This window comes from Maniola jurtina, chromosome 15 (genome assembly GCF_905333055.1).
Source record: "Maniola jurtina chromosome 15, ilManJurt1.1, whole genome shotgun sequence".
Classification (NCBI taxonomy): Eukaryota; Metazoa; Arthropoda; class Insecta; order Lepidoptera; family Nymphalidae; genus Maniola; species Maniola jurtina.
The window spans coordinates 6,296,283-6,320,682 of NC_060043.1; the positions used below are offsets into that span (position 1 = coordinate 6,296,283).

The window sequence follows — 24,400 nt, forward strand, 5'->3', positions numbered from 1 at the left end:
GTGTTTTTTTGTTAAAACTGACTGGAAAGCGCTCTAGGGGTGCCGTGCGTATGTCGGCGAGCGCCGGCACAGACGGGGTCCATACTTGTATAGTTTAACTAACTTGTTACAAATAACTACAAACTTGACATTGGCCAATCTTTGTAAAGCCAGACGAGAGAGAGAAAAAAAAAGTACTAATAGAGTACCTAATACATAAACACAGAGCACCTACTTTTTACATAGGGACCTAAATAATACATTACAAAGACAAAGAGTATGTAATCACTACTATATCAGTACGTTATAAATTATAATACATTAGAATAACGGGTGCCAGGTTGGTCGGAATAGTTTTGTGTTTTCAAAGCATTTTCAAAGGTTTTGATTATTTAATTAACATGGATAACAATTATTACAGTGGGTTAAACAAAATGCTGGGGTTTCTTTTAGAAGAATGGAAGCTGTTACTATTTTTCAGTTTGATATTTTTCGTTTATTTTCATTATACAAATACGTTTGATTATTTTGAGAAACGTAGAATAAAATATTTGAAGCCTACAATTTTTTTTGGGAACATTTTGGTGCGATTAATTGGTAAAAAGTCTTTTATCATGTTCCAATTAGATACTTACAAATATTTTAAAGGAGAACCATTTGGAGGTAAGTATAAACAACGTTATTTTTACTATTTCTTTGTTATTTTAGAAGTTACTTAGTTTCGGGTTTTGAATCATGATAGGTACAAATCGGTGCTAATCTTTGTGCTAATACGGTCGAGAGTTTTGTTCCACACAGTATTGTCTGTCTTACCTCTAAATAGTACTTATGTAAATTGCAAAGCCAGAAACTTGCGAAGGAGGTTCTACATTAAAAGAACCTATGAACTGTGAAGCAAAAGAGCTGGGGGACAAAGCGAAAAAGATAAAGCAATCCTTGGCCAAAACTTAACACCCTTGATCCCTCTCCTCTTCATATAACAGGTTTATTGAATACTTAAATGAATAATATAAAATTTTCTTTATCCCATCATCACACCCACTGTGCACCTATAAAAAATGTACATTTTTAGTGATATTAGTTAAGATTTTATTACTACCTACTATCCTGCAATAACTGCACCTGATCTTGGTAAGCTCATGATGCAAGCGAGTAGCAATGAGAGAGGTTGGGTCACACTAAAAATAAATATGTGCCTAAAAATGGAAATTTGTATGTTGTAGGTATCTTTGAAGGGAGAAGGCCAGTTTTGTACATCCTTGACTCTGACCTAATAAAAGCAGTTACGATTCGTGACTCTGACCATTTTATTGATAGGGCTATCCTTCCAACCAATGAACCCAAATACATCAATAGGTCTATTCTACACTTAAGGGTAAGAATTATCTTTTCTTTCTATACAAATAGTATTTAAGAATATACTTCATCAATTCACTTTTGAACTAAGTACATAAATAAAATATTACCTACTGAGTACTGGCATTAAATTGTGGAATAATAGTAGCTTTTCATAGCCTATCCTTTAATAAATTTTGACGAAATTTATAGATCTACTTTTCCCCAGAAAATTCCGATCAGATTTTTAAAGGCCCATCCATTTAACCAATTTTGAAGAAAATTGGTATAAGTAGAGATGATTATAGGCAACTTTTTATCCTGGAAAATGAGAGTTCCCACAGGACTTTTAATTAATAGCCTAAGTCTATGGGGGGCATCACCTGATATAATATAACAGTCCTTTTTAGTAAGAGTATAATAATTATGTTTGGAATGCAAAATCAAAAGTTTCTTGACCCAGAAAGCTGCATGTTGCAGTGTATCATTTATTTACTAAAGACACAATACATTTCAATTAAAATTAAATTATCATGTTCTAGGGCTCAGAATGGAAAGCAGTACGCAGTTTGGTGACACCAGCGTTCAGTTCAGCTCGCCTAAAAAATATGTTTCCATTAATTCAGGAATGTACAAACCAATTAGTTAATTTCTTAGACAAATATAGTAAGTATCAGCTATTATACTGTAAATTGATTTTTTTGTCTTGGGCTAATTTCTGCATTTAGAAGGCACAGATACATAAGTGGTGGACATGGCATAGGAACAACCCCACAAGTCTACTACATAGATTTTGATGATGTTAGTAGGTGTGTGATGTTACCTGTTTTTAACTTTCATCTAATACCGGCTTCCCACGGTGAGTGATATTGCGAACGGACGCGGACCAGCCCGCTCCGACGCACTGTGAGAAGAGTGTCGTCCGTGGTAGCACAGACACGTCGTCTTCGCCCGAGCCTTGTGCTCGGTGCGTGGCTCTACGTGGTCCGCAGCGCTTGTTAATCCGCAGAATAACACACCGTGGGAAGACAGTATAAAAAAGGCTGGAGAAGATGGGTCTGTACTCTGTATCTTCTGGATAAACTGTGCTTTACTTATATTAATTTTTTGTATTGATAAAAAATCTCAAGAATTTTGTTTTATATTTAAAATTTGCAATTTTTTTAATTGTTTAAGATAATTCTGATGTTGAGATAAAAGATATGATGGTCCACCTGACATTGGAAATCACAGGTGTCTGTGCATTTGGTATCAGCACTGATAGCCTCAAAGATGAGAATGCTGAATTCAAAAAGGTAAGCATTGCTTGTCGTGTGTTCTGTGTTCTAGTAAGAAGGCCTAAGGTCTATACCGCCGTTATTATATATTGCCCGTGTGTGTATTAGGTACATACGTATATCTTGCACGATGTTATAGAAGCCCGCGTGTGCGAGTCTGACTAGCACTTGACCGGTTTTTATTAATTTTGTTTTAGATTGCGATGGACTTCAATAAGATGTCTGTATCCAAAAGGCTGTTGCTGTTTTCAATTTTGTTATTTGCTCCTTCCCTGTTGAAATATATTAATATATCGTTTTTCAATTATGAAGCAAATAAAAAACTCGCATCAATATTGCGGAAGACCAGATCTGAAAGGGTATCAACTGGAACTAGGTTAGTGTTTTGAAAATCAGCTAACATGTAACTATCTAATGAGCTCAAGTATGCGTTTTCCGTTTTTTGTCTACCCACACATTTGCTTTAACATCTTTCGGCATAGATGCATTTGAAAATGTGTATTGTGTATATTTTCAAAATCTCTGCTTGTGATTTGTATTTTAGGAAGAGGCAATACTTGATAATATGTTCATTTTATAATGTGATAAATATTGTTCTTTGCAGAAGAAATGATTTTCTTCAACTTTTAATTGATGCTTCTGTAACAGAAAAAGAAGATGTCGCCAACACCAAAAATGAAAGACGTAAGTTTAATTTAGTAATTTAATTATTTACATATAGTTATTTATTTTAATATTATACATTAATGTATATACTTGCACCACCTACCTCTAATATTAAAATTGATTTCAAACTATGGAATATAATATACTTAATATATAAATATTGTTTGCTTGGGGATTTTATATATTATAGTATATTTCCGTAGTTTGAAGGCAACTTTATAGCTATGTCCTTGCACCATTTTGGTTGCCTGGAAGAGATCGCTAGGTAGCGATAAGGCCGCCTTTTACCTACCTGCCTATATTTTGTTTGGCTTTTATGTGTTTTTTTTTTAAATTAATTTGTGGCGTACAATAAAAGTATATTCATTCATTTATACATACAAACTCTTTTCCAGATTTGGACGACGACACGGTAGATGCGCAAGCGTTGATCTTTCTCATAGCTGGTTTCGAGACGACAAGCACGTTACTGTCTTTCGCTATATACCAGATGGCTATACAACCGGAAATTCAAAATAAATTAAGAGACCACATAGAGGAGATTACGAAGGGGGAGGATTTTTGCTATGATCATCTTGTACAGCTGGATTATCTTGATGCGTTTGTAACAGGTAAAAGATAGAAACCACAACCTGTTTCATAAATGGATTTTTTAATACGAAAGATAAATGCTTCAATGTTTGAAAATTAGAATCCATCTTTGAAACTTACTCATAACGCTTATTTACCCATATTAAAAATGCGAAAGTGTGTTGGTTTGTCCTTGAAGCACGCCGTAAGTAGCGGAGCAAAACCTGAGCATCTCTTGAGGATGCTCAGGTTTTGGAGTGAAACATATTATGTTAAGTGTGTTAATAACTTCTAAGTTAATAGAAGATTTGTGGATTTAAATCGACGTGAACACACGGCACGGGCATCATCAACTAGGTACAGAGATCTTAGAGGCTTGCATTGTGAAGACAGACATAGGCTACTTTCATCTTGGAAAATGAAGAGTAGGGATTTTTCCACGCGGACGAAATCGTGGGAATCAGTTAGTTTGAAATATAGGAATGATAGTCATTACGCTATCGTGGAGCGTGTTCAAACTAATTATACAATCTTATAATTTCACTTTTAGAGACTCTTCGGATGTACCCCCCTGTGGCTAGAATCGATAGAAAATGTACGAAACCATACACTTTGCCTGGTACATCTGTACACCTTAAAGAAGGAGATTTCGTCGCAATACCAGCGTACGGCATTCACATGGACCCCGATATATACCATGAACCGGAAAAATTCAAGCCGGAAAGATTTTTGCGTGAGGGGAAAAATGACATACCCTCCCATTTGTTTTTGGCGTTTGGCGCTGGTCCTAGGAACTGTATTGGTAAGTTGTATTATGTATATTATATTATGGTTTTCATCAACTGCTTTGCCTGGCGTGTTATGCAAGGACTTAATTTTTTGTGTAGATTTTGTTTTTCTCTTTTTTTTTTTAAAAAAAAAAACGAAATACGCATGCGATTGACTGCAGTCACACCAAATAGGTGATGATGATGATGCAGCCTAAGGTGGAGCGCGCCTGTCTAGAAGGTGCTATTCACTCTTCTGTTGAAGGTTCCAATTTTGTACCTAATGTCTCAAAAAAACGGAATATCCCGAAGTTACAATATAATATTATAAATATTATTAAATTTAATCACTGCATCTCCCATTGCATTTTATAAATCATATCAAGCATTTATGGCTCCATACATTATTTCAATATTGACAAATGTATCTAATCTGCTCTTTAGATAAAACAATGGAATTGCAATATTATGTAGGTTTAATAAACAATGATAAGAATGAATGTTATCAGACATTACACCAGTTCCTATCATACTATGTATGTAATAGAATGTAATTGATAGTTCAACTTTGTTTGCTAAGAGAGATATAATCAATGCTCAAAAGGGAGAAAGTTTGCTTTTTAAAAGTATCTTATATAAATGGTACCTACCATGACCTAACCAGCCAAGGTACACTAAGGGTCAATTCATACTAGCGTAGAGACAGCGCATGTACATGCGACATGGCATGTATAGTGATTTCTATGTAAGAATGACCCAGCGGCACCGTTCAGTCTAATTTTTTATTTATCATAATTGCAGGTGCCCGATTCGCTATGGTCATCGTTAAAGCGACGATCGTCACACTTGTACGAAACTATAAATTTTCTATGTGCTCCAAAACTGAAGTACCTATAAAATTCAATAGAAAAGCGTTTTTGCTGACAGCAGAGAGTGGAGTTTGGGTGCGCGTTGAGAGGATTTGATTAATGAGATTAGTGATAAGTACTCTCATTAATTTATCTCATTAAAACTATATTTTTAAACTTTTACAAAAATAAACAGAAATAACAAAAAATAAAATAACAGAAACGATAGATAAATAAAACATCAGAAACAATAGAAAACTATGAGATTATTATTATTAGGTAAGTATATTGTTGCTTTGAGAGTATTTTTTAAAGTTGCTATAGGAATTGTGTAAGCTTTTTTATGTGATAGAAGTGCCAGTAAATACTATGCAAGCAAAATAACATGAGTCCTGAATTTCCCGCTCGCTTCACTTTGTTGTACGGTCCTCCCAACATGCATCAGTAGCATGCTGCGAACAACGTATTTTTTTTTTTCAAGCAGCTTTCAGTAGTTTAAACATTTTGTGGTAAGGCTTAATAACTTTGCCAAACATGTTATGTAATTCGCGTTACGTAACGTTAATTTTCAATGTGATACCTTCCTAACGAACGAACGTACGTTTATTTAACGTTACAAGATCAGTATTATTGTATCTCACTTTAATTTAAAGCCTGGTGTACCTAATATTTTGTGCTCGGTATTGTATGTGATGGGACATCTCTCGTCCAGGTCTCATGTTATCGTGCAATGTGTAGATGTTATTTCTTTAACAAGAAATGTACAAACATATTTGTGATTGATATGTACAAATGATCGAATAATTGTGATCTTGCCGACATTTATATAATATTTATTATAGGTGTAAGGGGTTTTTAATTTAATGGAAAGTTTATTTACAGTAATTTTACACTTTTATTTACTGAGAATAAAGTAAAACGATACACTACAGTCATGTTTTTTATTTGATCTAAAATCCAATATCTAATATAGTGTGAATCCTTCTGCAATCCTTTGACTAAAAAGTGGCCAACCACAAAAAAATAGTTTTTGAGTTACCTATCGCCAAAAAACGGGAATTTATGCTATAAAATTGTATTAAGGTTTTAGTTTGACATGGTATGGGATAGGAAGATTTTTAAATAATACACGAGTATAATAAAAAAATAACATGTATTTATAACATCTAGTTTTTTTTTGACTGAACATTGGGTTTATGATCATTGATTTTTATAAATGCAGCTATAAAGAAACCTATGGTATTTTTAGACAGATTTTGTACTTTCCGTAATGGATCTTCCTCTGGCCCAAATCGTTGCACCATTACCCTATAAAGAAAAAAACTCATAGGTACTACTTACTAATACATTTAATTACTTTTTTGACTGTATAAGACTTATAGGTCTTATACCTGCACGGCAAGCAATTTATTGATGTATTTGGTGTACGACACGAAGACTGACGGCGGAGGTATAATTCAGCTGCCCATCGATTCGTTCAATGGATAGTAATAGTATGGATTACGGAGACGCACCGCAAGTATTGAGTAAGGACCCAGATATAAAAATTTAGAAGATTATAGTGATAACAAGCGTAGATTTGACTGGCAGCTAGTTTCAGCAATGCGCGGGACTTGCATGGCACATATACAATAGGTACACATGGCATATATTTTTTTAAAATGAATATTTAAAAAGAGCAACTACTTTCTTGCTGGTTTATCTTGGTAGGAAGAGTATTCGGAACCGTAGGTAGATTTACTTGACGATTCAAAAACACTTGTAAAAGTTTATTTGAACAAAAAATCTATTATACTATACCCATGTATGGACCTATTATCCCCTTCACCAGAGTGTGCTAGAGTGAGGGAACTCAGTTTGATCCTGAATCTGATGAAATATGATGACGTGAATCATAGAAAAATAGGGCTGCGTCAAATGTACTAACATTTGACGCCTGCCATTGACGTCGAAGCCATTTTGTTAGGAGTTCTCCAACTGTCGTCAACTGCCTTTACCAACTTGTTCTGATAACTGAGAGCTTGTGGCATTAAAATCTACTTTAATAGTAATGTTTATTTACCTTTGTTCATCTGATAGACCAACGTTCGGCAAACCTGGTCCTCCATAATATGGCTCTGCTGGTATAAGTTGTAAACAAGGGAACTTCTCCAACACCCATGCGACCATGCCTTCATTCTCATCTACTGTTACAGTACATGTGCTGTAAACTAATTTTCCACCCAATTTTAATACTTGCACAGCCTAAAAACCATTCGTCAATATTAGGCTCTGTTTCAATTAAAAATCCGAAAATTGATATTTTAGATACGTGCAAGGAAAAATATCGTAACTCACTTTTTAGCGATTTTGAGTTACAATCATAAATTTTAAAAATTAAATCTTTGACGCACTTTCCTGTAAAGTTACGAAAAGTGAGCTAAGTATATTGTTTTTCCTTACTGTGTCGTTTTATAGGTCACACTCACCGCATCAAATAATTGTCTTTGAACAAATTTGTAGGATTGTAACATTTTCAGAGACATTTTACAATCACTTAGTTGTGGTCTTTGTCCTAAGCCACTACAGGGGGCATCCAAAAGAACTTTATCAAAAGTATTAGAAGGAAATGGTGGACATTTCATATCAGCAGCACCATCTAAATGGCATTTTCTTGAATCATAAACATATGCATCGACACAAGAAACACCCTGTGTTTCACAGGATTGCTTTATCTTAGCTACTTTTTGTTCACTTTTATCGATACTTACAATATGTGCCTGTAATAAACAATTGTAATACATAATTCCAATCAATTCAAACTACCTACTATTCTATGATACTTGGATTACCAAGTAGTTATTACTCAGTTGCCCCATCAGGGTAAATATTTTTTTTTTGTAAAATCATCTCCAATAGGTTGCTTTTCCAAGGCAGGTAAACACAGCTGAGTGTGACGCGTGTGCATTCGCATCTCACATAGACTGAAAGCGATTGTTAGACAGTTTACTGCTTTCCATACATATTCCACTGTGATTGTGACGGCTGGGACGCTACTGCGTGTCACAAAACGCAGACTGGCTACATAGCTACATCATGGCGTATTGTCAGTATAGCTACTTTAATTAATATAGAACATAAAACTGCCATAATATTATACCACAATAAATATTTCATAGTTACTTTGTTGTCAGACATTTCAGCCAAATGGGTGGTTTTGTTTCCTGGAGCAGCACACATATCCAAAATATACTCAAATGGTTTGGCATCAACAACCCATCCAGCCACAATTGACGGAAAATTCTGCAGTAGTAATTGTCCCTTGGGGCATACAGTCTCATTGATCACAGGCAATCTTGATGCAGGGAGCAGTGTATGTATTGCTATACCACTGAAATTATAATAATATTCATTACAGAAATGCATACTAACTACTGTGTTGTGTAATATGATTTAATGCGACGCGATAGAAGGCAATCAAAAATGTTTTTCGTCTGTCCCCACATGGGCGCTTCCAGTTTGTCCCTAAATTTGAATTTGGGGATAACCAAGAATAAAGTTATTGTGCATTTTATATGACGCTGTGGTACACTAATCTCATAGATAAACATTAAACTTTGCATTTCTTATCTACATTGAAATCTTTAACAATGCAATTTTAATAATTAATTAAACAGCCATGTCTTTTTTTATAATGTTTATATGGCTAGGTAGCTAAAATTATAATAATTACATATAACTTTGGGCGCTATTAGCAGGGTTGGCGTTATTTAAACATGTTTTTTATTTAATAAAACAGTTGAGGAATTTCAACTCATTTAGACCAATGACCATTAGCATTGGCAGACATGGCCTACCCGCTGCCACTTTAGCTTGCTAATTTTCTGGGCTATATTGATAGCTTTTTAAATCTTTATTTTAGTAACTTTTAAGGTTGGTAATCTGAATATTTGTACTTAAAACTATCTATTTACTTGCAATAAAAATTCTTACCTTGCTTGTATTCCATTGTCAAACAATTCACGACGTAACATTTTTAAATGCCCAGTTCCAACATACTGTTTATTTCCATCATATTGTATTTTCAGACCTCTCTTACATTGAGCATCCAAATCAGCATAAATGTCAATCTTCTCATCCAGTTGGCAATCTACAATGAGTACACAGTCTAATAAAAACCATGAGAAAAGTTTGTGACTGATTTTCAGAATTGTTTGAAACTTTTTATTTAATTTTCTTTTGTGACCTCCCTGGTGGGCTATTACCACCCTACCAGTACCTGCGTCGTCAAGTGATTTAGCTTTCGGTACGATGCCATGTAGAAACCGATCAGGGGATATGACTTTTTAATAAAACTGCCACAACCCCTGCCACGTTAGCCCACTTTCATCTTAGACTGCATCATCACTTACTATCAGGTGAGATCACAGTCAAGGTCTAACTTGTTTCAGAATTAAAACTTTATTGCACAACTAATAAGCATACAAAACGTGGACTTAAGGCTAGAGAACCTTATCTTCCTAGTCAATCTAAGGAAGACGTTGGAGCATGAAGTAAACTTCATAATAGGATGTACGTAGACTATAAGGGTGATCCATGGGTGATCTAAAACAATCAACTAAACACTGCAGATTTATTTGAAATTAAAGATTATGTACTTATAGATTTATTTATTTGCAGTGATGTTGTTACCTAAAACTAATTGTTAACGACACACTAATAATGTCATTCAAAATAATTGTTTTATTTTCATAAGTTATTTATACCTACTAGGGGAGAGCCCAAGTACTCCAGGTGCATAAACATGCGCACCCCTCAACACTGCAGCTGCACACATAGTATCCACTATAACTTCATTTCTACTTCTCTCTACAACAGTGTCCGCAGGCCATGACTCGATAACAAAACAGTCAGGCTTTACAAAAGTTATCTTCGGGATTACTGGACTATTAAGAGTTTTGCTTTGCTAAAAAATAAAAATACTGGATAAGTAACTACATCACACTAATATTATAAAGGCGAAAGTTTGTATGTGTGTGTGTGTGTGTATGTTTGTTACTCCTTCACGCAAAAACTACTGGACGGATTTGGCTGAAATTCGGAATGGAGATAGATAATATCCTGGATTAGCACATAGGCTACTTTTTATCCCGGAAAACCAAAGAGTTCCCACGGGATTTCGAAAAACCTAAATCCACGCGGGCGAAGTCGCGGGCATCGGCTAGTATTTTATAAAATGTGGTTTTGAAATACTAGTAATATAAATAAATGATTTATGTAAAAACATTAGCATATTATAATATAGTAGGTAGGTGGTAGGTATTGCTAATTTTTCACTTACAACTTCTAAGTATTTTTGCAAATTAGTACAATCAAACTGATCAAACTTTGATAACCTATTTACTCTGAATATTGTATAGTTTGGCGCTTTAGAAAGCCAACTCTGTAAAGAACTCAATACCATCGCTTAGATTACGAAACTCGTTACAAACGATTTAGGTTGAACTTAAATAGGCAAAATGTTATGCATTTTACGGTTTTCCCGGTTTTCCATGGAAATTGGAAACAAAACAAAGTTTTCAGGGTTTCAAGCTTTCAAGCAGTGTTCAGATACCACAGACTAATAACTTAAAACATGTTTGCAAAGAGTAGAGTGTAGACGTATAATAATATACAAATTACAAGCATGTTGGATGGAAAATTACAAGCAACAGAAATGTCTTCGGACTTCGTCTGTGTAGCGTTTGCTGGCGCGCGTGTTGTGTCTTTTTGGAGTGTTTTTTTTTTTTTGTTAAAAGTGGCCGGTTTTTGTGTTTCACTGGTGTTTTTTGGTGCTGGAACCATGCTGGAACTGGACTAGGAAGCGCTCTAAAGGGGCGCCGTGCGTATGTTGGCGAGCGCCGACACAGACGAAGTCCATATTTATATAATTTCCCTAACTTGTAAATAACTACAATTTTGATATTCGCTAATCTTTGTAAAGCCAGACGAGAGAAAAAAAAAACAGAAATGTCAGTCTTGTCTTTGGAGTATTTCTTTAACTGGTTTTACGACTCTGGATTCTTGGGAATAATTCAGTTTTTAACTCAGACAAAGAATCAAGGTGGACTGGGTATGTTAAGGGACTAACGACAAACAAAAAAAAAATCGCTCGCTACGACGCGACTGTTACAGCTAATCACACAGCAATGCACCATAGATACCTTATTAGTTTCTACTGTTATATATAAAAGAGAAAACTAAATAAAACTCGTGATATTTGCAATAAATTACTATCCCAGAAGCTGGCACTAGGTACTACTTATAGTGTATCGCTGTGTGATCTGCTGTAACAGTCGTAGCAAACGCAAATTAAGAAACATAACCTTTCATTCGCAAGTATGATTTGTTTTGTTTTTTTGTCCCTTTCGGGTTACGCGTCTGACAAATCCACCTTGATTCTTTATCTGAGATTATTTCTATGGATTCCAGACTCTAGGCAACATCCTATTCTATGACTTTAGACAGGTTTCATTACGCACACTCAACAACTGCAACTAGTCGCCCGGCAACTCAGTCGACGGCGACCGTTAGAAACTGTATTTTTATAAAATTACCTTACAAAGTACTCTGTGGGACACGGAGTTGAGGCGACTGCATGTGTATAGACTCGGCAACTTTCATACTTATCACAGATTAGAACAGTCGCCGTCGATCGAGTTGCTGGGCAACTACAACAATGTACCTAGTCAACTGAACTGAAACGGTTTTTTAAATTTGCCGCCATTTTTCACAGCTTTCAGAGTCAATCTACCTACTCGTCGGTAAAATATATTTTTCAAAAGAAAATAAATTATTTATTGGAAAATGAGTATGATGAACATGACTAATAAATGCAAATAATTTACAAAATAAACAACATCGTCTATTATTTTATATTTTTTATATTTTAAGCTGGTCACTTTCGCCGATACGTGGCATAGGCACGAACAAACTTCCACGTTCGCCGCCATTTTGACATCCAGCGTATAGTAGTGACTTCAGTTAATTGAAGCGTTTTTACTTGATATTTAATTAGATTTTCTCGAAAAAACGTAAGTTGTTACTTTATCCTTATTAAAATTGCTTAAAACTTTAAATGTGTAGTTGGACTCGTATACCTAGACCCACACAAACCGTGGGTGGCGACTCAACAGAACAACCAACAGCGGTGCCTGCCAATCTTTGTCTAATTTTCAATGTATATCTTGTGTTACACATAATTTACACGTAACTTCAGTGTTTCTTTCATATTTATATTAATTAGTCGGAACTGTTGTTTTATTTTAACCGTGGACGTCTTATAGTAGCTAGGACTTGCCATGTCATTATCATTGATTATAGTCTAACATAGTGACGGATGAGTCAGATCAGGGTGAATGTATTTTCTAATAATTTCTCAATTTCTCTTCCAGACGGCTCATAAAACTACAAAATGGGGAATATGTTTGCAAATTTATTTAAAGGCCTATTTGGCAAAAAAGAAATGAGAATATTGATGGTTGGTCTTGATGCAGCTGGTAAAACCACAATATTATACAAACTTAAATTAGGAGAAATTGTTACAACAATTCCCACAATCGGTAAGTGCAATTTATAACTCGAGAGCAATTGTTTGTTGAGCTACTATGCTTTTCAAGTGTGAAGACCATCTGAAATATCAAACTTTTATTTGACTGGTTTATGGTTCTGCTTATTTTTCTGATGTAATGAAGTGAGTAAGCGCATGCACTACTCCCTTCACTCCTTGAAACGTTTGCAGAATTTCCTTCCTCTTAAAACTAAAATCTTACTCGCACAATCTCTTCTGCTTCCTCTCCTAGATTACGCCGATGTCTGCTATTTAGATGCAACCGAGGAGCTGCTTGATAAACTAGATCGCCTTCAGAATTTGTGCATCCGTTTTATTTTCGGATTGCGCAAATTCGACCATGTTTCTCAATTTCGAAATAAGTTAAAGTGGCTCCCTATTCGACTTCGCCGGAATACTCATATTCTCACGCTACTCTTTAAGATTTTAAATTCATCCTCCCCCTCTTACTTGCGTGAGCGCTTCAACGAAGCCGCTCCTCGGGTGATGCCAGTGCGTTCGTGTGTCAAGTTAAACTCACTTGCAGTTCCCCCTTACAACACTATATTTTATGCTAAATCTTTTACGGTACTCGCAACTCGCCTTTGGAACTCACTACCTGACAGTATTTTTAAAAATAACCCTTCCATCAGCACCTTCAAACTTCGTCTGAAACAGCACTATCTTTCCTCTCTGTCATAACATATTGTTTACATATATTTATCGGTATATATTATAAGATATATTTATGACTATAAGTATATATTTATGTATTAAGGTATATATGTTTTTGTAAGTCTATTTTAATATATAAATATTTGTAAGTATATATTATAACATAATATCTACTATATTTATTTTTTATTTTTCATGATTACTGTCTATCTTTGCTGTACCTATTCTACTCCATTTACAACCTCTCGCACTGCCAAGGGTCACTGGTAGAGATCTCTTATAGAGATAAGTGCTTCCCTGTCCACTTTTTCTTTCCTTTTATTTATATTGTTACAACTTTCTGGTACAAATAAATAAATAAATAAATAAGTAATTGTTGTATTTTTATAGTATTTCTTTGAATGTGCAAGCTGTTAAAATAGTTGCAAATGGTAAAAATTTGAGCCCTTTATAAGTTATGTAGTACCATCCATGCCAATGCGCTTCACACTTGAAATGCATAATACTTAATCAAAATGATTGTAGTAATTATTCTAATTTTATATTTTATTTATGTTTCAATCAGAGAAATCAAGCTAAATTGTGTCCTTAGTATTAATTCGTTGGTTGAACTATAGGTATTAATTCATAGTACTGAGCCACATTGTATGAATATTGTAAAGTTGCACAACTTTATTTGAACATGTGGTGCAAAAATGATAGGACTTATTTAAGTGGCGTGCAAAAATATTTTATTGTAATACTTCTGTGCAGGCTAGTAGTGCTGAATAGATTTTTGTTCAAGTAATACCAATATATTAAGTGGCTATTGGAGCAGCTTTTTTTATGATTCTACCATCGAAAGAAGGCTATATCTGTAAGAGCTATATATAATAAAGTAATTAAGTACAATAACAACATTCTGAATCAGGGAAAAAGTCAATTTCACAGTATTTTTATATCTGGCAATGATCTTCTGTTCTAAAATTACAGTAAGCTCTTCCTTCAGGTCAATATTTTTGTAAAGAGGCATTATTTTAATAATGTTTGTACATAGCACATACTGGCTTTCCATTCAAGAGCATTGTCATATTCTTTTTTATGACTATTTAGGAATACTGTTTTACATTATTTCTGAATTAATTACATTTTAATTTTTAACACTCATTAAATTAATTAAATTTTTGATTTAATAGCTATACTATGTAATTACTTATTTAACTTAGTTTAGAAATTGTTATTTCCTGTGGCCTTGTGCTAAGGATTAAAAGTTGACAGAGTATCTATTTATTATTGAAAATTTGATTAAATTCAGCTTGGCATTTGATTTTATTTAGATTTTAGATGAATAGAAAAGCTTTTTATTCAAACAAATTAATAAATAAACTACCAATGATTAAGGCTGAGATTGTGCACTTTTACTTTGCTCAGACAGAGGTATACCGATGGCATAAATCTGTCTCGTTTTAACTAAAACTTAAATCTAAGCAAAGTCAAAGTGAGCTTTCTAGATTTCTGAGAAAAATCAACAAGAAACTCAGTTGCTCTTCTCAAACATTGCAATACTATTATTTCATTAAGTGTACATAAGTAAACGCAGTGCTACCATTGCTGGAGTGAGCCGAATTTGCATTGTTTTAACATATTTGGTTTTATATATTAGTAATTTCGAAGTCTGTCACTTTGAGAAGAGGCAAGTGCTCAGTAATGGGTCAATGTTGATGGGCTGATCATTACTATAATATGATGACGAGAAGACAACAGGCCTGACTGGTGAATGCTATGTACTAATGGTGTCACTATTGTTTTTCAGGATTTAATGTGGAAACTGTAGAATACAAAAACATCAGTTTCACTGTGTGGGATGTAGGCGGTCAGGACAAAATCAGGCCACTATGGAGGCATTATTTCCAGAATACACAGGTCATTTTCCATTTATTACTAATTTTAAAATATTAGATGATGCCTGCAACCTTGTCTGTGGATTTAGGTTTTCAAATTCCTGCTGGAACTTTGATTTTCCAGGATAAAATCTACAGGATGCAAGCTATTTCTGTACCAAGTAGATGATATATGGAATTTCATCTTATGTGAATTTAGATTTTTTCTAAATCTCATGGGAACTCTTGGATTGTTGGTGACCAAAAGTAACTTATGTCCTACCCTGGGACGCAAGCTATCTCTGTACCCATCAAAATTGGTTAAATGGATGGGTTGTGAAAAGCTAGCAGACAGACAGACAATTTTTTGTCTGTTCATTACTTATGACATGTTTGTGTATCATTCATCTATTTTAGTTCAAACTTTGTACAATTATTGTCGACACTTGCGTGAAGTTTTCTGGCAATTGTAACATCGACGTACAATAGGTGGCGCGTGAGTTGCAGTGTAACGTATGCCGGGCATGAGCTAGTTATTGAACTAGGTTTCATACTTGTTATGATAAAGATATTATGTCATATTATGAGTCATACTATTACAGATATGAGTTGCGGAAGCATCTAAAATAATACTAATGGATTAGCTGTTAAAAATTAAATGGTTTGAGGAAGTAAGATTAGGAAAAAAAAAAATTTCTTGATCATTCAGACTTCACTTCATGATTTGCGAACATATTTATTTACTATATGATGCCCGCGACTTATTCCACGTGGGTTTAGGTTTTTAATAATCCTGTGAGAACTCTTTGATTTTCTGGGATAAAAAGTAGTCGTTTCCGGGATGAAAACTATCTGTATACCAAATTGCAGGAATCATTTCCTGCAAATTGGCACATGTGGATATACATTAAAAAGTAGCCTATGTCCATCCTTGGGATTCTAGCTATCTCTGTAGGTACCAAATTTCGTCAAAACCCTTCAAACAGATGGATTATGAAAAGCTAACAGACTGACAGACACCCTTTCATATTATAATATTAGTATGTATGTGTGGTTAAGTCAAGTTTACATATAACATAACAAAGCTTTAATGCCCTAAATATAATTTTAGAGCTCGTGATAATAGTCAACATATATTTCTAAAGAGGTTTGAATATTTTAGTATGGAGCCTGCCCTGCCCCACTTGTCGGCATTTTTTTTCAAAAAAGCGGCCAATCGTAAAACCTGCAATAATCAATAGCTGGCATCAATACAAAGAATTGTATGAGACAAAATCTTCCAAAGTGTCACGTTTTTGAGATATAAACTATCAAAGTTGTACTGCTGGTTAGACTGTTGTACTGATGACTCCACCAGTACAACTTTGATAGCTTATATCTCAGAACCGTGACACTTTGTAAGATTTTGTCTGATACAGTACTTGTTTGTGGTTTTACATAATACTAGAGGATGCCCGCGGCTTCGCCCGCCTGGATTTCGGTTTTTTAAATCCCGCAGGAACTCTTTGATTTTCCGGGATAAAAAGTAGCCTATGTCCTTCCCCGGGATGTAGCCCATGTCTGTACCAAATTTCATTAAAATCGGTTCAGCGGTTGGGCCTTGAAAACGTAGCAGACAAGACAGACACACTTTCGCATTTATAATATTAGTATGGATGTGTGGCTGTTATTTTGGAAAAAAAGAAAAATAGGTAGGCCAAAATATTCAAAGTCCTTTCTAATTGTTAAAATATGGCTTAATTTTCAGGGTCTCATCTTCGTAGTAGACAGTAATGATCGAGAGCGTATCGGTGAGGCGCGCGAGGAACTCATGAGAATGTTAAGTGAAGACGAGTTACGAGATGCAGTACTTTTAATCTTTGCAAACAAACAGGTGACCTTAACATTTGTTGTTTTAATTAATGGCTTTTAGTTAACCTTTTAACAGGGATGGAGCCTGCTAGTCAAATCAGCAACTTTTTATCAAATGTCAAAACGCTCGCTTAGCTTGTATGAAATACATAGTTGTGACGTCATAACTTCTCTTAGTCTTCTTTTAATGGTACTTTTTAAAATAAATCTATAAAATGTAATGACAAACAAACTAAAACTAGCAATGGGCGTAGATTTTACGAATCTTGGAAGACTTTATTTTCGACATAGACACCATCTCAATTGATGTGTTGGAGCTAATTCAGTTGTATTGGTTTCTGCAGCAATGTAGCACCAAATATCTTAAAACCAAATGTTGTAGACATATTTTTAGTTGGTTGTATGATTATCATCAAATCGCCGGCTCACTACTGAGCATGGGTCTCCTCTCAGAATGAAAAGGGTTTGGCCATAGCTACCACACTGGTCAAACGCAGATTAGTACATTTCACCTCTCCATAATAATAAATCAATAGATATCCCTATTATATATCATAATTATGTACGAAACCATAAAAGAGTGAGGCCCGACTCGCACTTGGCCGGTTCAAGGTTTTTAGTTAGTTTTTAGGGTCTCTAGCATTTTTTTTTTAGAAACATCAGTTTTTGAATATTCCCACGTTTTTTGGCGATAACTTACAAACGAATTCAACCGCTTTTTAGAAATAGGACAGCAGCATTCATATTATCTCGTCCGCAGGACCTGCCTAACGCCATGAACGCGGCGGAGATCACGGACAAGCTGGGCCTGCACTCGCTGCGCAACCGCAACTGGTACATCCAGGCCACGTGCGCCACCTCGGGTGACGGCCTGTACGAGGGGCTCGACTGGCTGTCCAACCAGCTCAAGAACGCCAACCGCTAACCTCCCGCGTCACCACTCACAGACTTATCTGATTACTGAAAGAGACTATGGTTTAAGATATGTTCACTTTATTTGCTATAAATGAATACGATGTATTATGTGCGGTATCATTAATGTATTACTGTGTCACCCGGCGACCGAGCTCGCATCGCATTCTCCGAACCACTCGCTTACACCGATGCCCGACTCGAACGCTGATTGTACGACGCGATGCTACATTATATTATTAGTTCCAAAATATTAATTTGTACAAAAATATAGGGGTCATGCTGTACTTAGCGCAATGCGGTAATCAGTCAGGGATTGCGTTGTTTGTTCGATCTCTGATGACGTTGAACAAATAGTGTGTAAACTATAAAGTTAATACAAAAATTACAATTTTTGATTGAAATGTATCTTGTAAACAAAAAAATTTAATTATTGAAACTGTACATTCGATTGATCGCGCATTGTGATGTGGATAGGTACATATGTGTAGCTGACTCGTGATAAAGTGAATCACAGCATAACTTGTTTTATATGTATACTATAATGTGGAATAAGTTGTCATAATAAAGTATTTAAAGTTAATTTACTTCTGTGACTTTAATTCACTAGTTTAGTAGTAATTGCCTGTAGTGGGGTGCCGATGCTGCGGGACCAGTAGTGGGTTGTGGGAACACTTGCGTCAGTAGTCGACCACCACCCATTCTTGAGGGTGATGGGGAAGAATTACCATGAGGTCCTCGACACTATGTGTCAGAACCTATTCACATCGCTTTGTGTTTTTTCTTATACTAACTTCACTATTTTTTATTTGTACGGTGTGCGTCCACCATCTTCGTGCATATTCCACTTTGAACGACTTATTGTATGATGATAGTTTATTTTTTATTGAAGTTAACTAGGTAGAGTAAGCTGTTATGTATTTTAAATTGGATCACATTTCAAAATCGATTCGGGCGGCGTCTGCCGTTAGTAGGACGGCTCGTCGCGACCTGCATTTATAGTTGACTTCGCATGACGAACCGAGATTTAATTTAGGTGTAATATGTATTAGAGGATCATGGTGTCACTTGAGACGGGTCTGCTCGCAGGGAAGCGGCTCTCAGATGTCTCAGTGGTACTTTGCTCTCACACAATTAACTATAACTTAGCATTTTTATAATAATTTAGAAGAAATTGTTAAAATACAATTCAAGGATATGATTATGTGGCGTGCGGTGGAGATTTATTTTTTATTTTTATGAAATCAAGAAGATCCAATGAAAGCGAAATGTGACATTCCGGTTTGTCTTAATGCTGTATTATGGAATAAAATATCCTCACCAAAATTCGTTTTTACTTAAGATCCTTTAGTTTTTAACTTGTCCGGCAGCCTGTTCTGTCTTTATAATATTAATAGTTCTGAATAAAAGAGGACGCGATTTCATACTGGCCATTAACATCGCTCTAATGATAAAAAGATAATGCACGAATAATTTTGAAATCTTAATTTTCGCATTTTCGTCAGAAGTTTTTAGCTGTAGTTGTGATGTGCTGCTTCTAGTGAGGTGCGAGGACTCCAGAAGTCTTTGTGTCGCGCGTACCCACGACACGCCATGTGAAATAGATAGTGTTAACCAATGAAACCAAGCAACCAAGGAATACAGTCAAGCCAGGTGGAGATCATCACCAGTATTTACTGCGTGCAAAACATATATGACAATCTGAACACGAGGTGTATGATTGCGAAATCTACAAAAACGCTAAAAATCAATTTTCTTGGCACAGTTGCACAGAAGTGTAGGTAGTAGGTACCTACCGTTCACTTATAATTCCAATTCTGTAAGATAATTACTATAAGTAGGTATATATTTACCACCTACAATAAAAAGTAAAAACCTTCAAGATGGACATTGAAATGAAATGTATTTATTACGTGTAGGATAAACTGTGCCACTTCTTATAATACGTAATGATGCCCGCGACGTCGTCGTCGTGAAATTAGGATATTTTATAAATCAGTGGATTTATAAAAACCCCTCTCTCTCTCAAACTCTGATTTTACGGGATGAAAAGTAATAGATTGGTAAGTAAGAAACAGTTAAAAATTATTTTGCTATAATCCGCCAACAGGATAAATCTGTATGGTCAAACATGCAGTTACAAGCTAAGCACCGCTTACCTCCCCAACCAAGCAATAAAGCCAAGTTCCCAAGCAAGCACTGCCACCACCATTCACATGCAACACCACACAAGACTTTTCCACTACTCTCGACGCACGTTTCGCCCCGGTGGTGGCAGTGCTTGCTTGGGAACTTGGCTTTATTGCTTGGTTGGGGAGGTAAGCGGTGCTTAGCTTGTAACTGCATGTTTGACTATACAGATTTATCCTGTTGGCGGATTATAGCAAAATAATTTTTAACTGTTTCTTGCTAAACATGAACTTCCGCAAAGTAACGCCTGATTCTATCCAATAGATTGGTAAGTAGTAAATAATGTGCTAGCAGCGAATCACATAATGACCTCTATCTCCACATGTATTAGCACCAATTTCAATCGAGAAATAAAGTGAAATAAAATTCGCACGAATTTCCGCGAACTTTTCAGCCGGGCAACATGCTGTGTTAAGAAATTCGCTTCTATTCGCTGCTAGTATAAATCGACCCTTTTTACGTCCGGGGTGCAAGCTATCTCTGTACCAAATAGGCAATGAAGTCCGCGAATTCATCTACTTGGATTTAGATTCTTTAAAAATCTCGTAGGATTTTTTGAGTTTTCCGGGACAAAAAGTAGCCCTTGTCCGTTTCTGGGATGCAAGCTATCTCTACCTTAAGCTAAAATAGGGCCAATGGACCGGCCGTAAAAAACTAGCAGAGAAATAAATAAATAGGTAAACAGTTAACGGATTGCATCTTGAATTTGTGCTGACGCGGTAGAACAAGAATGGGAGTCATCAACTGATAGACGTCCACTACTGGACATACGAGTAGGTCTCTTGTAGGGACTTTCAAACGCAACGGTCTTACGCCGCCTGAATCCAGCGGCTCCCTGCGATTCGCTTGATTTCATCCGTCCAACTTCCAACACTGCAGTTTCCGATGCGAGTTAGCGATTCCTGCACCTAGGGACCCAAACGTCTATCTGTTTTTCGAACTATGTGCCCTGCCCATGGCCATTTCAACTTTCTAACCCGTTTAGCTCTGTCGGTTACTCTGATTCTCCTGTAAATCTTCTATTTTGATCCCTGATGATTGGTTGATGACTCATGAAAAATGGTTAACACCCACTGAGATATTTGTCTAGGATTACGTATCAAACAGAACCCTATACGTAAGTACGTATAGGGTTCTGTTACTACCATCTGTTCTGATACTAACATCTTTTATGGACAGAGCTCTACCTAAACTCCTGTGCAAAACATCATGCTTCAAGCGCGTTGTCTGTTAATCAGCTGTTCTCTTAGAATTTTGTTACGTAGATGGGCTCATATTGTCTAGGCTTCGCTCGTGGCGCTCTTACATCCTTTACTATCGATTAAAGATGTACCGCCAAGTGTTTTACGGTACGAAACCATTTATAAACCGATAAGGGGGTAGAAACTAAGTACGGCTATGTATAAACTGCCGACAACCTTTAAGGCCGATTCACACCAAGCACGTACTCATGACACGTGCGTAGTGACGCGCGTAATTCCCTAACACACTGGGTTACGCATATGTCCACGCTTTACGTAAGCGGTGTGCCATGTTTCATATAGTTCCATACATTACAACGCAATGGTACGCGCTACGTCTACGCTTACGCAGCCTGTGTGAACGAGCTATTAAGATTATCCCGCTTCCATTTTAGCATTTTGTATCGTCCTAAAACACAGCACAATCAGTGCGATAAGCCGACGACGCTTTCTCAGGGCGTGGCCTAGTTGTGACAACGGCATGTTCAAGTGATTGCAATTTTCAAACAACGTTGACCGTGACCCAAGTCGGCAATTGGATGGATGACTGACTTTGAGGGTCCAAATTTGACTAGAGAACACGCAAAACCGTTGGCCCTAGTTAGCATCACACACATCTGATAATATTTAAGTATACTTACTTACCTACCTGACTATAAACCCGAGAGACGAAATCTCGTTCTCTTTGTCGAGTCGTATGTGGAAGGATCTGGGAACCCACCGCATTAATATTATCCCAAAGAAACTACTACTATTACGTGAATAATGGAATGAGGTCACAACTCTGGGGAATAAAAAGCACAGAGGCAGAGGATTTTGTAACGGAAGGTCGATGAAAACCTCGTGAGAAAGTGTCGGACTGCTTTACCTATTGGGCTGCAGATGAAGCTATAAATTGTGGACTCAGTTCCAAATTATTATTGGCGTACTCGTAGAACAACAAGTGTAAATTAAAAATTTATAACACCCCCGAGAAGTAAATCTTACAGTAACTAGAAAAGAGCTGATAACTTTCAAACGGCTGAACCGATTTCTTTAGATTATTGCTAAGAACACTCGATCAAGCCACCTTTCAAACAAAAAAAACTAAATTAAAATCGGTTCATTAGTTTAGGAGCTACGATGCCACAGACAGATACACAGATACATACGTTTAACTTATAACACCCCTCTTTTTGGGTCAGGGCTTAAAAAACCGAAGTTTATCTCCATTGGTAATTGGTATATATAAACTAGGTACTACCTATGTTATTTTTCTTACTCGTATCGTATGCGTACCCACTTGGTATTCGCTTCACATCGTTTACGAATAAGCTTGTCACTTGATTCGTGTTCAAGATTTATATCTCAAGAACTAAGACAAATGGGATTAGGTAATATGTAGCTAAGTTGTAAACATAACTCCAGAAGCAGGTAGGTATTGTTTCAATAGTTGAGATGTCCTCTCAGATTACCTACCTAAGGTTGTGCGGGGACACAGGTCACGACTCACGATGATTAAAGGCTTATCGAGAGATTTTAATTTAAAACCTCAAAAATTTAAAAAAAAAAACGACTTCAATAACCACAAAACCGAAAAAGTAAAAAATATTTTTTGTTTCTACACGTGTAATGGGTGTATGAAGTCGGGCGAGCATAATAAAAGAAACTAGAAATCAAGTGTGAATGGAATGAAAGGGGATGAGATCGGATCGGATTGGATCGGGTCCAGTGCGGTGCGATGCGATGCGGGGCAATGCGGTACCGTACAATGCGATGCGGTGTGGTGCGGTGCGATGCGACGCGACGCGGTGCAGTGCGTTGCGGTGCGAAATGGTGCGGTTCGATGCGATGCGGTGCGGTGCGATGTCGTGCCGTGCGGTGGGATGTGATGCGGTGCGGTGTGATGCGTTGTAGTGCGGTGCGGTGCGGTGCGGTGCGATGTCCTAATCTGGTCATTTGCCAAAATCTAAATAAATGTTTACACAGTAAAATTAACATACCTTCCTATGGACTAAAAGCCAGCGCGGTCCAGATCTTCGTTATTTTATAAAAGCTGAAAGTTTCTCTGCGACTATGAAGTTTGGGTCATGGTGGCTTTGGGAGATCACAGGTTATAAGTGGGGTAGGTAGGTATCATATGAAAGGGCTTTCTTTACCTGTACATTCTAAAACAGATTTTTATTTAATTTTATGCATAATAGTTTTTGAGTTATCGTGCAAAATGTTGGAAAAAATACCAGAGTACGGAACCCTCAATGCGCGAGTCTGACTCGCACTTGGCCGGTTTTTTTACTGGAAACAAACCTGTTACTTATAAGGAAGAAATGAAAATGTACTGTATGCTATGTATTACGATATGTAAAGCGCTATGTAAAGAGACTACTTTCTCGTAAATTATTACCTATACTGATCGAGATCGATTTGCGTATTGTTACCTACCCGTTGAGAAATTTCGTTCTATATTTCTGAAACTTTTCATCAAATCTTCGCCAAACTTACATGGTACCAACCTGATAGTACAACCTTTGTGAAAAAAAAGGAATTGTAAAAGTCGGTTCAAATTTGACGGAGTGATGGAGTAAAATCGATAAAAATGTTGATCCTGTATCCCGAAGAATCCCTGTTTTTCGGGATAAAAACTACCCTTTATGTTAACCCGGAGTATCAGCTACCACTGAACT

General features: G+C 36.2%; 3 protein-coding genes across 3 annotated transcripts; 2 read left to right on the forward strand and 1 right to left on the reverse strand.

The window, feature by feature from the left end:
* Positions 1-251: 251 nt before the first annotated feature.
* Positions 252-6,373, forward strand: LOC123872450 (cytochrome P450 9e2-like). The gene is made up of 9 exons (XM_045916731.1): positions 252-642; positions 1,203-1,354; positions 1,857-1,980; positions 2,491-2,609; positions 2,789-2,967; positions 3,196-3,275; positions 3,653-3,868; positions 4,378-4,629; positions 5,396-6,373. Exons 1-9 carry the CDS (start codon positions 381-383, stop codon positions 5,557-5,559), a joined length of 1,548 nt encoding a protein of 515 aa, XP_045772687.1. The 5' UTR covers positions 252-380; the 3' UTR covers positions 5,560-6,373.
* A 208-nt stretch (positions 6,374-6,581) lies between these two features.
* LOC123872452 (tRNA (cytosine(72)-C(5))-methyltransferase NSUN6) lies at positions 6,582-11,025 on the reverse strand. The gene is made up of 7 exons (XM_045916732.1): positions 10,763-11,025; positions 10,192-10,387; positions 9,415-9,571; positions 8,605-8,812; positions 7,911-8,201; positions 7,505-7,686; positions 6,582-6,750 (listed from the first exon to the last, which is right to left on the reverse strand). Exons 1-7 carry the CDS (start codon positions 10,883-10,885, stop codon positions 6,609-6,611), a joined length of 1,299 nt encoding a protein of 432 aa, XP_045772688.1. The 5' UTR covers positions 10,886-11,025; the 3' UTR covers positions 6,582-6,608.
* A 1,310-nt stretch (positions 11,026-12,335) lies between these two features.
* LOC123872464 (ADP-ribosylation factor 1) lies at positions 12,336-18,893 on the forward strand. The gene is made up of 5 exons (XM_045916748.1): positions 12,336-12,494; positions 12,855-13,022; positions 15,477-15,586; positions 17,291-17,416; positions 18,155-18,893. The coding sequence occupies exons 2-5, from the start codon at positions 12,875-12,877 to the stop codon at positions 18,317-18,319; spliced, it is 549 nt and encodes a 182-aa protein (XP_045772704.1). The 5' UTR covers positions 12,336-12,494; positions 12,855-12,874; the 3' UTR covers positions 18,320-18,893.
* Positions 18,894-24,400: the final 5,507 nt, after the last annotated feature.